The sequence below is a fragment of the Callorhinchus milii genome, unplaced genomic scaffold (assembly GCF_018977255.1).
Source record: "Callorhinchus milii isolate IMCB2004 unplaced genomic scaffold, IMCB_Cmil_1.0 Scaffold3, whole genome shotgun sequence".
Taxonomy (NCBI): domain Eukaryota; kingdom Metazoa; phylum Chordata; class Chondrichthyes; order Chimaeriformes; family Callorhinchidae; genus Callorhinchus; species Callorhinchus milii.
Window position 1 is genome coordinate 26156109 of NW_024704744.1, and position 14434 is coordinate 26170542.

Genomic DNA, 14434 nt, shown 5'->3' on the forward strand with positions numbered 1-14434 from the left:
GTATAGCCAAGAACAGGAAACAAGGTGGGTGAAGATCCTTAAATAATTTATCACTGTTTTATATTACAGATTCTCAGGTCCTTCACCTCAATCTTTTCCCACCCTCCTCTTTTTGCAGTTTTAGAATGTTTTAGCATTGAGGCTAAACCCATGACAACACTTAAAAGGAATTTGGATAGAGATTTAAAGACTAAAAATATAAGATAGAGTGAAAAACCTGCAGTTTGGGATGAAGTGAGATAGCTCCGTGGAGGAGCTAGAACCAGCTCCTTTTATGATGTAATTTCTATGATTCTTTAAATAAACCAGATGCATTTTACTTGGAAAGGTGAAACATACATGCACCTCACTCTGAAAAAGTCAAGTTATCTCAAATATGTTCAAACATGTTTGCAATCCATCTAATTTTGGAATACGCACCAATTATAACAAAAAACTCAAATCCAACATTGCTCCAATGTTTACATGAATTGTGAGTTCAGAGGGGTCATCAAATTCCCAGGTGTTCAAATAGGTTTGCAATCTATCCTATTTTGAAGCCACTACTACCACCATTTACAAAATAAAAAATGATAACAATTTGCATTTATAGGGCAAAATCTGAAAGCATCTTAGAAAACACACCCAACATTTTCTCAAACTCGATATGAGCTTGGAGAGGGAAAGGTCAACAAACACAAAAATACCTACTCTTTTCCCCATTCAATGATTTTTCTGTTTCCTGGAGACCAATTTCTTGAGTCTTTAACTTGTTGCACCTGGGTGAGATGGGTGTGTTACTGTCACTGGAAAGCAGGCTTTCCAATTCCTCCCTCCTTTTATTATCTCCCCTCCCCACACACACTGAATACTTTTTTTGTTTGCTGCAGACAACTGAATCTTACATAATGCAATGGGAAAATGTGAAAGCAACCAGTGCAGGATTCACATAATACTGTCAGTTATCCAAGGGGGAGAGGTAAGCACGGTTTCCTTGAGGCTGAGCTGGCTCCAAGGTGACATGCTTGGCAATGGACTAGAACTGATCTTCTGTTGATCCTCTGGATCAGACCAAGATAACTGATCCTATGTTGGTGGTCCAGTCCTGAATCAGGTGGGTCCAGAGTATTTGGAGGCACTGCTGATGACAGACTAGCCAGCCTGCCTCACCAGCAGGATTTGGAAGGACAGACCAGTCACTGGGGGCAGGGATTCTTTCCACTTGGCTCCTCGTTAGCCCTGCAATCCAAAGCCCTAGAAGGTGGGAGTGATCCACGATGGTCAAGCAGCGGGAAGCTTACCAAAAACCGTGAGGCACATCTTCCAGTTCTTACCCCTACTTCTTATCCCTGCATTTGATCGGTCCTCTCTCTACCCCTCCCATAAATGAATGTAATTTCTGGTCTCTTGGAGGCCAATGTCTTGACCCTTTCTGAGGAGCGGGGATGGGAAAGCAAATATTGCCACCGCGGGGCAAGTTTTCCAATTTTTCCATCTTCTTCTTCCTCCCCCCCACCCACCCCCACAAGCAACCACATCATCTCACAAACCAACCCTTTTCTGACTGGTGGGGGTGGGGATGGAGGGGGTGGGGATGGAGGGGCAGGTTTCCCAATCCTTCCATCCTCTTCCACACCCCCCAAAAAAAAAACAAGCCAATTGGAGACCAGAGGTGTTGAGTGTCAGTCGCTGTGGGATGGGATGGGGGGGGGGTGGTGTTGGGGGAGGTGGTGAGCACACGGTGCAGTCAGTCACTGGAGGGCAGGCTTTCCCCTCCCTCCCTCCCTCCCTCCACTCCCTCCCTCCCTCCCCCCACGGTATCCAGGAAGTGAGGTGAGCGGCTCCCCCCCGCCCCCCCCCGCGGCCCCCCTGACCCCGGAAGCTGAGAGGCGCCAGGCACCGACCAAGATGGCCGCGAAATCCGACGGTGTGGGGGTTACCGGTTTCGCCCAACTGCACAACCTGGACGAGACGGCGACCGAGGGAGGTGACGAGCAGCCGAGCGGGCGGCCGGAGGAGAGCACCTCCTTCCACATCTGTCACTGCTGCAACACGTCCTCGTGTTACTGGGGCTGCCGGAGCGCCTGCCTGAGGAGCGCGCTGTGCCGGCTCCGCGGGAGGGAGCACCCGGTGCTGGACTGCCTGTGGATCGTCGTGGCGCTGCTCGTCTTCTTCTCCGACGTGGGCACCGACCTGTGGCTGGCGGCCGACTACTACCTGAAGCAGGACTACTGGTGGTTCGCGCTGACGCTCTTCTTCGTGCTCGTGCCCTCCGTCCTGGTGCAGATTCTGAGCTTCAGGTGGTTCATGCAGGACTACAGCAACGGCGGCCTCGGGGGCGTGGAGGGGCTGAGCAGCAGCAGCAGGAGGCCCGGCGCGGCCGGTTACAACCGCTGCTGCACGACCTCCGTGTGGATCTGGCAGGCGGTCATTCACATCCTGCAGCTGGGACAAGTGTGGAGGTATTGTGTGTGTGTGTGTGGGAGGGAGAGGGAGAGAGAGGGGGTGGGGGGGTGGGGGGGGGTAGAGGATTGCAGCAATTATCTGGGAGAAAATGTTCAGCAAACGTATCCCCCTTTTTTTTGGGGGGGGGGGGGGCGGGGGTGAGGGAGAGAAATAAAGTTTTTTTTTCGAATTGAGGAAAAAAAATGCATCAAGAATATCCCCCCCCCCACTCCCTCCTCCTCTCCTCCTCCTCCTCCTCACGTCTGGAGATTATGCAGAGGATTCATCTCCATCTCCACCCCGAGAAACGAGGATTGGGGTAATGCAGATTGGTTTAAAGAGAGGAATATTAGGCATTCACGTCCTGCAGTTGGGACAAGCGTGTGATGATATTGCGAGATGAGTGATGAATTCCTCTTCTTTTTCACCCCCCCCCCGCTGCAACAGATCGGCAAATTGGGGCAGTTTGTAACGTTGGTTTTCAGCTCCCATCAAAAATGGGAGCCGAGTTCCCTGCCTTATTATCACCACAGGTGTTGTGCATTCTGCAGTTGGCATCAATAGGGAGCAGACGTGAGAATAAATCTGTGCTCGAATGACTCATGGCTCCTAGATCTAGGTTTTGGAGGGGTATAGGGTGACCTCCATCGAGAAACATCCATTGATCCTTCCGGCCTTAATTGAGTTCACAGTGAATGGGTATTAATAATCATTTCTTGGAGGCGACACACGACTGAATGTAACCCTGAACATGTCCTATTGTATAGTTCGAAATCCGGCTCTTGGAAGAGAACGGAGCTATTTGAAATGAGGAATGTCCATGAATTGCAATAATCAATCACAAATATGGTGGTCTGGTAACTTTTTAAAAAAAATCCATTGCTGTCATTTGAGGTGCGGGTCAGGATGATCAAGGGATTTCTTAATGGTCACTGTTAAAGCATTGATTGTGTAATAATTGCAGTTCAGTATTTTCTTAAGTCATTAATATACTGTTGGGACAAGGGTAGCTGTAGTAGAAAATGCAGTTTATTGCTGCAAGCTGAGAATATAAGGTATTCACTTTTCTACCACGGATTGTTGCTCATAAAGATGCTGCAGCATATTTGTTAAGGGTTTATAGAAATGTGTATTTGCTTTGGTTGAACTTTTGTGTTATGTGGGTGGCACACCCATTGAGGATGAAAGCCAGGCCACTGTTGGTGTGTTTTAAGGTAATAAATAATCAAATGTGTTGAATTCTTGTGTGGGAAGAATCTCAGAAATTGACAAAATGTTGATTTTTTTTGATACATCGAAGTCACGTATGTCATTTCACATTTGTTTGTAGTTGGTAAGAGTGAACGCTTGCATGCTTATATGCAAATAAATTATTTAAAACTTACAAGTAAGAGGATCCTTTATTCTGGAATATCATTGAAGCATTATTGAATATTGGACTAACTACATTTGAATTAAACATTTCTGCTTGAAACAACAATAAAACAACTAAAGAACCGTACATGTAGCTGGAATTTGACATTTCAAGATGAATTAATTGGTAATCTTCCTTCTGACATGTTAAGTACATTGCAGCAGAAACAAATACAGAGTTGGATAAAATGTGCACTGCAGATGTTGAACTGTTAGATTTTTTTGGGGAAAAAAAGCAACCAATATTGAATATTCTAATCTTGTAGGAATGACTTGTCCTGTGATCATTTGGAGTGAAATTATATAATTGCACCTTGGCTAGCCTGGATTTTTAAAAAAAAGTCACAGAATTGAGGATTTTAAAATGCATTTTAGGTATAAAGTGCATTTCTACCTACTCTCGGTGCCCTTCCCTTAGTTATTTCTGACTTCTGTCCACATTCTTGGTTTCTAAAAATCAGTGCCTTGGGACGTCCTCCCGACGTGAAAGGGACTATACGACTGTAATCTTGTTTTAAGAAAATGTGAATGCTTACTGTAAATCAAAGAGAAAAATTGTGATCTATGCTTTGTGTCAATGAATTTAAACTGCTTTGAGCTCTGTGCTGTTAATATTGGGTAATAATTATATCTACTGAAGCTACAGGAATTGACACCTTGCCAGTGGTGACTTCTGAATTTGCATTCTGTTAGTACTTTTACAATTAGGCTCTGCAGTAGATGTAAGTGTGGTGAGAGGCATTATATTCTGTAGTATTTTTCCAATTAATATTTAAGAGCTGTGTGTGTCCCGTTGCATGGTCAGCGTTTTGTTAAATATTGTTTTAACTGACAGCCTGATCGAAGATGAGTGAAATGGTGATTCTCACACCCACCCACTCGCTTTCCTGGATTTTGCTTGGAGTATAGCTCTTACTGGAATAAACGCTTCACAAGGAGCCCAAGGAGAAGACAGTGGTGAATTTCTTTAAATGAACATAGTGGCATTTCTGCTTAGACCACCAGGATTGATTTGCTCACTTCAGGGCAAACTTTGTGTTTATCCATTCACATGTGCAGTCAAAGCCAAAGGAATGTAAGAATCCAGCCATTTCCACGTCAGTGGTAAGAATTAAAATTATTTCTTGCTCTGCACTGTGTGAGCTCATCTTGGCCAAGTTACTATGATTGTCTGTATTGCTTTGGCTGGATAAAAGAAAAATCATTCGGAGTTTGCACTCCTCTCCAGCTATACCTGCTGGTTCAAATAACCAGATGAGGACATGATGATTCTTGGTTGCAACTTATTTCCAAAATTAAATAGTGAATACTTTGAGACACTTTAGATAATCTGAATATCACTCAGATTGGGGGCTTGGTGTTTGGTCAGAGACATGTCAGGAGAGAAAAATAAATATAAGAGAAATAAAGAATACAAGATGAAAAGGCTTCCTTTGGAAAGAGAAGCCTGGAAATATATTGTTTGATTGCTCAGTGGGTTTTTAAAATTGGGACAAGAACACTGAGTTTCTGGGATTCCATATTCCTTTGAGTTCTCTTAAAAACTTTGTTTGGACATGTCTGAGATTGTTTTCCCCTTGTCAAATTCATATAAAACTATGTACACGTAAGAGATTTATTGGTTCTTCTGTTAGTTTGGTCTGACTTTTTATGGACAGATGAAGAATGGGGAGCTCTCCTCTAGAAGTTTTACTCTCTTGAAGAGATTTTCTTGGATCATTGCGCTTAACAATCTCAGATTTCGAGGTAGCTATTTCAGTGCACATTTTCAAGTTTTTTCAAGCCTGAAAAAGAAGATTTTACTTCCACTGTTCTTTTTGGAATATCAACTCAGTCTGGATGTCAAGCCTTTGTACAGATTTATCCAAAGTAAGTTTGAAATGATCATGTAAGTTGTGCCAGTAGTCTGCAGGGAGACTGATAATTCTGGATCTAGATAATATTTACTTTGCATGAGATTCTTTTCTCCAAAATTGCTTTCATTTCAGTATTGGGGAATCAGTTGCCAATATCAACATGATCCAAACCAAGAGGTTTCATAAAGCAATGACAGCTTTCTCCAACTGCTGCACCAGCATGAGTATTCTTTAGATTCATTCAAGCATTCAGTTGTTGCCGGAAATTGTGCTCCAGAAATTTATTTCTTGGGGAAATGGATTTCTTGTTGTTGAAGAAGAACAGTAACTTGCATTTATATTCCACCCTTCATGAAGTATAACGTCTTGGATTGCTGTTAAGAACAGTCCTCTTATAACCTTTGCTTCACAGTTAACCGATTTCAAACCAAAGTGTTCAGGTTGAATTCTCTAGCTTAATAGCTCGAGTTTTTGTGAATTCTAGTTTTTACTGAACTTTTTGTGAAACTAACAATTGCACCTTTTAGCTCAACAATCTCCAGTTTATTTTCTTGAATCATGAATATTATTAAGTCTTTAACTTAATCGTCCTGAGAGATGAATAATTCTTAGGCTTAGTTTATGGATTCTGTCTCTGTTATCTTTCATGGTTATTTTTTCTTTGAGGTTTGAGATGCCTTCTCCAAGCATCTTGAGTTGAGATGCTTGTATTAAGTTGCTTTGTATATCTATTGCACTGAAGTTTTGAATGCCAGCATTCGCATTCCCTTCTTTCAGGAACAGATAAACCATCTGATGGTGCATCTAAACCTCATGTTCCCAAAGCTTCATTACGTTTTTGTGCAGCATCTAGAGATCTGGAAAAAAGTAGTTCTTATATAATCAAAACAAGTTGGCCTTCCACCTTTACAGCATTCACATTATTCAGAAGTTTTTTCAGAAGAGGCTGAAAAAATTGTTTGCATGGCTTATAGCCCCCTTGCATCTTGCTCTCTTGAAAGTGCAGCATAGAATTTTACAGAACAGAAGGGAAGGCATTCAGTCCAATATGTAAGCTATCTCTTCCACTCCTTTGCCTGTTCCAAATTTCTTTTGTATTTTGTTTTTTCAAATATTTACCCAATTCCCTTTTAAAAACTGTTATGAATTCTGCTTCAGTCACTGTTGAAAGGAATTTTCTTTGGAAAGAAAGGTATGTTCTTTTATGTAGCTCCATAATCTCATTTATCTTGTCAAAGACGGAGTGATCTTAATCTTCCACTAAAAGAGGACGGCTTCTTCTCGGACTTGCTAGAGCTGAGGATCAATGGACACAGGGCAGATCTGTTGTCAGCTAATGAACTTTGCATTTCTGAGTCTCTACTTGCAGCATGACTCTTGAGCGGGAAATAGGTTACTTGATGGAGTTCATTTGTTCTGTTTTAAATGCTTCATTACCTGACATGAGGATAAAACACTGGGTGCCCCTTTCTAAATGTATATTTTGCATATTATGATTATAAAAAAAGTGAAATTTCAGTCTATCCAAAACCAATGCCAATGATCAATGTCAATGGTTGCTTTAGACTTGGAGTTTTGAGAAGTGAATTTTTAATCACTTTGAGCCAATATTAGATGGCCTTGGACAGTGGTGAAAGGCAGCTCTTGGATGTAGAAATCTGAAAGCATCTAATTCACGCACAGCTTTGTATTGAAGTGTCAGTCTAGCAGTTAATGCCTTCATTTTATGATTTTCACAACTGTTTTTTCATGAATCTCTGCAAGCGTTTAAATTTCAGTTTGTGACTTTACAAAATTATTCTTAGCGACTTCCAGTTGGGTGACTGAGAAGTGGATCACTTTTCGTTCCTTTCCTTAATCAGCTGCCTGGATAAGATCAAGACGAGTACACAATTTAAAGATTTACCCATTTTAGTCTTGGTTCCTCCCACCTAGGTGTCCCTGAAATTACTTTCCATGGTGCTTCCGTATTCTCGGAGTAGGAGAATTGCATTCAGCATTTTCCAGACAAGTATGATGTTGCCACTTCAGGTGCTTGGATGGAGAGACTGCCTAATGGAGTTGCTCCCCTCTGTTTCACTGTTGTCCTTGAGAATTGGGGAGGGAGGAGGGAGAGAAGCAATGGGACATTTTTGCCTACAAAATATACAGTCAATTCACTTTACAGTATATTCTGTGAAGCGCTTTGAGAAGTCTAGAAGATGTGATAAGGCGCAATATGAAATGCAAGGATCATCATTATTTTGTAGAACAGTTGATGCTCTTGCCAAGGAAGTTTTGACCCTAGAGACACAGAAATTCTTTATCCTATGTTAGGAAGGTTCAAGAGTTGTAGGTTTACTCTCTCCGAAAGCCGCTGAAACCCTGGTCCATGCCTTTGTCACCTCTCAGCTGGACTATTCTAACGCCCTCCTCGCCGGTCTCCCATCCACTACCATCCACAAAATCCAGATCATTCAAAACTCTGCCGCCCACATTCTCACCCGCACCAAACTCCACTCCCCGATCACCCCAGTCCTTGTCAGACTGCACTGGCTGCCTATCCCAGAGAAGATCGACTTCAAGATCCTTATTGTATTTGAATCCCTCCACTCCTCTGCAACCCCTTACCTTTCTGACCTCTCTCCTCAAAACAGTATCCATTGCCTTCGTTCCTCCAGGTCTGGCCTCCTCCTCGTCCCCCGAGTCCTCCTCTCCACCCTCGGTGGCTGTGCCTTCAGCCACTATGCCCCAAGGCTCTGGAATTCCCTTCCTCACTCCTTTCGCCTCACCTCCTCTCTTCCTATTTTCAGGTCCCTCCCTGCTGAAGACCTTTCTTTTCGACTGCGCCTTTGGTCACCTTCCTCCCCATCCCCCTGGCTCGGCCCCGGATCCGTTACAGTGAAGCGCTCTGAGATGCCATCCAGCGTGGAGGGCACTATATAAATCCAAGTTGTTGTTGTTGTTGCTGCTGCTTTGTCGACAGGGCAGGAGGCTTTTAAACTACAGTAATTTGGACTACAGGTCTAGAACTCCACCCTGAAAGAACAACAACAACAACAACAACAAGATTCCATTTATAAAGCGCCTTTCACGTCAGGAGGACGTCCCAAGGCGCTTAAAAGAAAATTTTAATGTTGTAAAATTACTGCAGAAACTTTGGGTATTTCAAGGAGACCATTATTGCTCTGAAGGATGCATGCATTCATGTTCATTTTGAGATTCTCTCAAAGCAAACAGCACAGAGAAAGTAAAACTATCCCATTTAGTCTTGTGTTAATACCCAGAACCTTTTGCAGTGGTGAGCTTTCAATGACAATCATTTCATTTCTACCCATGGCTAGATTTAGTCTATCCTCAGCTGTGTGAGTTTTACATCTCAGTTAGCCGTCAGTTAAACCCCAGATATGAGAATAGGAGGTTCTAGGTTCTAATTCAAATTATGATGGTCCCACTCAGCCTTTTCAAAATCAGTTAATTGAATTTGCATATGAAGAATATCAGTAGACCTTCTTCTTGGGATGGCCATGATCACCTTTGGAGAGAATAATCCAGAGAGATTTAAAGCAACTTTTCTTTTTCTGCAAGAGCCATCAGCCACCTCTCTGTGTCTAGCCTCAATGGTGGCAGATGCGCAGGTCTACTATTTCCTCTGATAAGTAGAAGTATTCAAAATTCAACCAAAGAAGACTTTGCAACCATATACCAGCTGGGGAGGACTTTATTACTGAACCTATTGTAATGTGGGGGGGTGCAGAATCCCATTCAGTGCGTATAGATTCTTCTGAGCTTCCATTTGACAGATTGGCTCTTAAGAGTGCTCCTTCATATTATAGAGATACTAACACTAGACCATGGGCCCTGCTAAAAAATGCCTGTTCACACTGGGGAGGATTTCACAGCATATCAGCAGACGTCCACCGTCTGCCCTTTGAAGTTACTTATTATTGGTGAATAACAACTTTGTGTTTTCTGTCTTGACATCCTTTCTGAACTCTGGAAAAGGTCCATGCAGGCTAGTGATGTGAAAACTGAATAACAGCCTGCGCTGGAGGATCAGTTGACATTGGCTGATGACAGGAGATGTCTGTTAAAACCGGTCTTGTGCCCTCTTGCAGGAAGGTGTAAGATGTGGGAGTTACAGCAAGTATAATAAATATTAGCTCCTGTAGGTAACTGGATGACCCATGGAAGTTCCACTATGGTGTGATTTTCTGTCTCGCATCGGAGTGGAATTTACATTCGTTGGCACAATGCATATCTGGTTAGCTGAAGGATTCATTCATTATTTTTAAATTATTTGATAGCCTTGTGGTATATACTGCATTTTGGACCCCACAGATTCTCCTCTGAATGAGATTAAATGGGTTGAAACCGTTTAAGTTTCATCAAACCTTTCTTGTCCCCTTCAGAAAAGTGGCTGCTCTTTTCGTCTTGCCAAAGCTTTTGATGGACCAGGGGAAAGAATATTAAATAAAAATGTGTTTACTGATGTTCATCCAAAGGTGTTAGCTCCTTTGTTTTGTCTGCTTTTGTATAAATCCAAACCAGAATGAGGCTTTCTTAGTGTGGATTCACTGGGGTTTATCTTTGATCTGGTTGGCTCTCTTACTGTATAGAAAAACACATTTTTATGTAATAAACCAAGCAGCAGGAAAGCTTGCCGGACAGCAAGCTGTGCTGTTTCAGCTCTAGCATTACTCCAATACATACTCTGGGCTCCCCAAGCCTTGGCTTTTGTATTCTGAGATTTGTTTATCATGGCACAGAAGGTCCAATTGGTGAAATTGTCGCTATGCTGGGCAGCTCTTTGTGTACCAACTCTTCTGATCGGTTCAACTTGTGCCTTCTGCTGCACACATAGCAACTGTATTCTCCACTCTTATAAATCCATTGACTGCACACGAGTGGAGTTACATATATAATGTCTAATGTACATAGATATCACTCAACATGGAGCATGGAACTCAATGATGTGCAGCAACATGGGCATGTGCGAAAATCTGTTGGACCCTTTACCAGATCAACCTTCACCTAAGTAATGTTAGTAGATCTTAAATGCAGCATTAGGCAGTTTTGCTCTTGGTTTTTTTCCCTGCATTTCCAGTGATAGCAGCTATCATTGTAAACCAACAGATAAACTAAACCAAACATTGAAAGCTACTACATTACGGCTAAGAAGTTCTATCTTGCTGAATCGGCAGAGTTACTGCATTATTTCTTTTGAAAATACTGCAGAGTTGACTAATTTAAACTAAAAAAAACACATTCTGTAAACTGGTTCATGCCACGTAGAATACTCAGTTTAAGTCAAAATGTAGATTTGTGGCAGTGATAGGACTTAAATATTGTATCTGAATGCCTACACAATTTATAGGGCAGTTATACTGCACACCTCCAGTGAATGTAAAGTTTTTCATGTTGCATGGCAAGAAGTAGAGCCATCTTAACACTTCAGTGCAAGATGTTTTGTCCCAATGTAAATCTGTGTAAAAGAATGCAGCAATTCCCCAGTTTATTTAGGGATGATTTGGTGATAATTTACCGTAGGTTTTCTTAACTTTTGGCTCCCTTTCCAAAACAACTGAAGCTGAGCCAATTTTTGTTGTTCCTGATGCTGGTTCCATTGCTGCCAATTGCAGTGTGATGGTGCACAGTTGAACAAATGACATGAAGTGATTTTTGGGGGGCAAGGGTAGGAAAGAATGCAGAAGAGTGAAGCCTTGTGTTTAGTGGCATAACATTGGAGCACTATATTTGTTTGAAAAAATGGATTAGCATTTGTAGTACTAATGCAACTAATACAGCAGGTTTAATCCCAGCCGCCCTTCACACTCTAATGGTGTGAATTCCTCTGTTAATAATAATAATAATTCTTGCATTTGATATAGCGCTTTTCACATCTTCCAGACGCCTCAAAGAGCTTCTCAGAATAGACTGTAATCTGCTTGTTTGGACCCAAATAGTTTCCAGATAAGCATTCTCTCCCAGCTGTGTGAAAGTGGAGGCTTAAGAGTAGCAGAGCATATAAAGGGGCATTGATTTTATGGGAAGCCCCTTTCAAAGAGAAAGCAAGCTCTCTACCCTTATTTCAGTGAGTTGGTGTATTGCATTAGGGTTATGTCAACAAAGGTTATTCTTGTACATAAACGCTGAAAGAATAGATTTCGATTCAAGTAATTAGTCATAATTACAGCAATTATGTAAATTAGGTGGTTCATGATATCCCAGTGTGACAAATATTGCTGTGAAAGATAACAGCTACTGCAGTGCTTTGTTTCATGTTTGTAAAAATAACCCACCCATTTTATGCTGTTTATATGTACCACTACGTGTTGATGATTGTGTGTATTTTGAATTAGTAACTTCAACCTAGATTTTTTCCCTCATATTCTGTGATAATGACAGATGTGGAGTAAGGCTGTTTAAAGCCATCTAAAGCATGTTTTAAAAATCCTTTGGTATATCAGTAAATCCAGATAAATGTCAATCCCCTTACAATTGGAATAATTGCAAAGGAAGTCTTGCAGAGTTGGTTCACTTTTGAAAATTCAGAGATATGTACTGTGCCATTCGCATTCATCTGCATCCTTTGCCGCTTACGGTCTTGGGAATGAGGGTTTGAGTGTGTTACAGTATTTGGAAGATTAGGTTCAATGTTGGGATTGGAAGATAGGGTTCAATATTTTGTTGATGTTCCAATATTTGCTATGCGAACATTGAGAGGCACAGTGTTTATAAACTCGGTCAACATCCTCAAATGATCGGGGGGAAAAAAATCTATCTCTGGTCTCTAAGAACGTTGGGCATTCAGCAGATCAAGGAAGTATCCCTCATTTTCATAGCTGGACCGTTAAAAGTAGTGAAGAATGAGCATTTATCCTACTTTTTTGCAAAAAGGGACTTCAAAAAGTTAGTTTTTCTAAGATTGGATTGGATGAAGAAGGCCCTTCAATCCATTCGATCTCATCTTCCAGAATACTCATCCTAACTCTACAACTCTGATCTTACATCCTCTAGTTCTGCTGTCTTGTTGGATCCCAAAGTATTCATCTGGATTTACTTTTTGAATCCCATTTAAAATCTTATACACCTTTATGAGATCCCCTCTGAGCTTTCTCTCAACACTGAAGAGCCCCAGGGTATTGGAATATATTGCATTCATTGCATTATGTATACTATTACATTGGACATGGGAAGCGGCCGCTGGAAGGGAGGGCTCCCTGTACACTGACCTGTTACAGAGCAGCCTGGAGATGGAGGCAGCTTCACAACGGGCACATCAATTTGCCAAGGCCCCTCACATGTTTAAGGATTAAGCAGCTGGTACGGAGTAAGGCTGGTATGCAGCATTGGACCTCAAGAACATCAAAGTGGCTGGCATGATGCAAGCTGTCTTCTAAAAGTCCTCACACCATGCTGAAGGTCTGTCAAGATAGCCAAAGACGAACCCCTGAGGCTTGGGGCAACAGTTGCTGGGAAGCATTACCTGGAGTCGAGTTCATCAACATGTGTTTGTACATTTATTGTTTAGAATCCATCTTGATTTGATTTTCAAAGAGGCAAGCAACTGCTGCTTAAACTCCTCACCTCCAACTGGTGGAACTATCGCTCAATGGAAAGGGATGTGTGTCACAGAGAGTTCCTGGTACCTGCCATTCACCTAGTGAGAGCTCAAACCTGCGCTTATCCAATGTGAAATAACCAACTGGTGACTATCCTTTTTGACAGGCTCCAAGGTGATATGTTTGGCAGATTTGAGCCCACTCTCTGGGCTGTCTCAGTAGTCAAGTTCCTGAGCCAAGTGGGTCGACCCTAACTGGTATGGTAGTCCTAGCTGCAAAGCAGCAGGAAAGCTTGTCAGACAGGCCTCTCAATGGTAAACTATGCAGTTTTAGCTGGTTAGACTCTACTGTATCACACAGCACACACTGGAGTCCCCAAGCCTTGGTTCTTGCCAACCTGCGCCTGTTACTTTCTGAAATTGGATAAGCAGGGAGCGAGTGCACATTCTATTCCAATGAACATCTCTAGAATTTCCTTGGTTTAGTGGGATGCATGGAACTCTGGTTTGGTTCGAATACTCTGAAGCATTTTGATTTGATTTCACCATGTGTCAGACACGTGGCTAACCAAAAAAAAATCATTGGACAATGTTTTCTTTCTGTTCCATATTCCTGAGACTGATCTGAATCTCTTACTGTAGAGATAAGTACATAATTGTATCCAAGAAACCTTTGAGCTATATCCTATTGGATAATTGGGTCAGTGCCACAAAAATGCATTTCTCTGAGATAGCAGGGCTTGAAATACCACTGGTCTGTGTGCTGATGTCAGGAACATGGCTGATCAGGCCTATTGCACTGCAATGGGTTCTTGTGGAGTGATGTAGCTTAGTGGTGAGAACACTTGCTTCGCAAGCGAGAGGACCGGAGTTTGATTCCCGGGCAGGGTGAAACGTTGGGCAAGTTTCCTTACTCTACACACCTCTGTTTACCCAGCAGTAAGTAGGAACTCGATTGTTAGTCGATTGATGGATCACTTTTCTGAGGGTAATAATCCCTTTAAAGAAACTTATAATAATTTGGTAACTCTATCCACGACTGTTTGTGGGACATTGCTGTGCACAATTGGCTGCCGCGTTTCGCCCACAAAATATACAGTCAATTCACTTTACAGTATATTGTGTGAAGCGCTTTGAGATGTCTTGAAGCCGTGATAAGGCGCTATATCAAGTGCAAGGATTATTTATATTACTGTAC

General features: G+C 42.2%; 1 protein-coding gene across 1 annotated transcript in view; it reads left to right on the plus strand.

Annotated features, from left to right (window-relative positions):
* The first annotated feature begins 1887 nt into the window (after positions 1–1887).
* The window catches only part of LOC103185804 (XK-related protein 6), a 203982-nt gene continuing 191435 nt past the window's right edge, over positions 1888–14434 (plus strand). Inside the window, 1 exon segment of the mRNA XM_042333420.1 lies at positions 1888–2441. Within this exon segment, the coding sequence (XP_042189354.1) occupies positions 1888–2441 (554 nt within the window).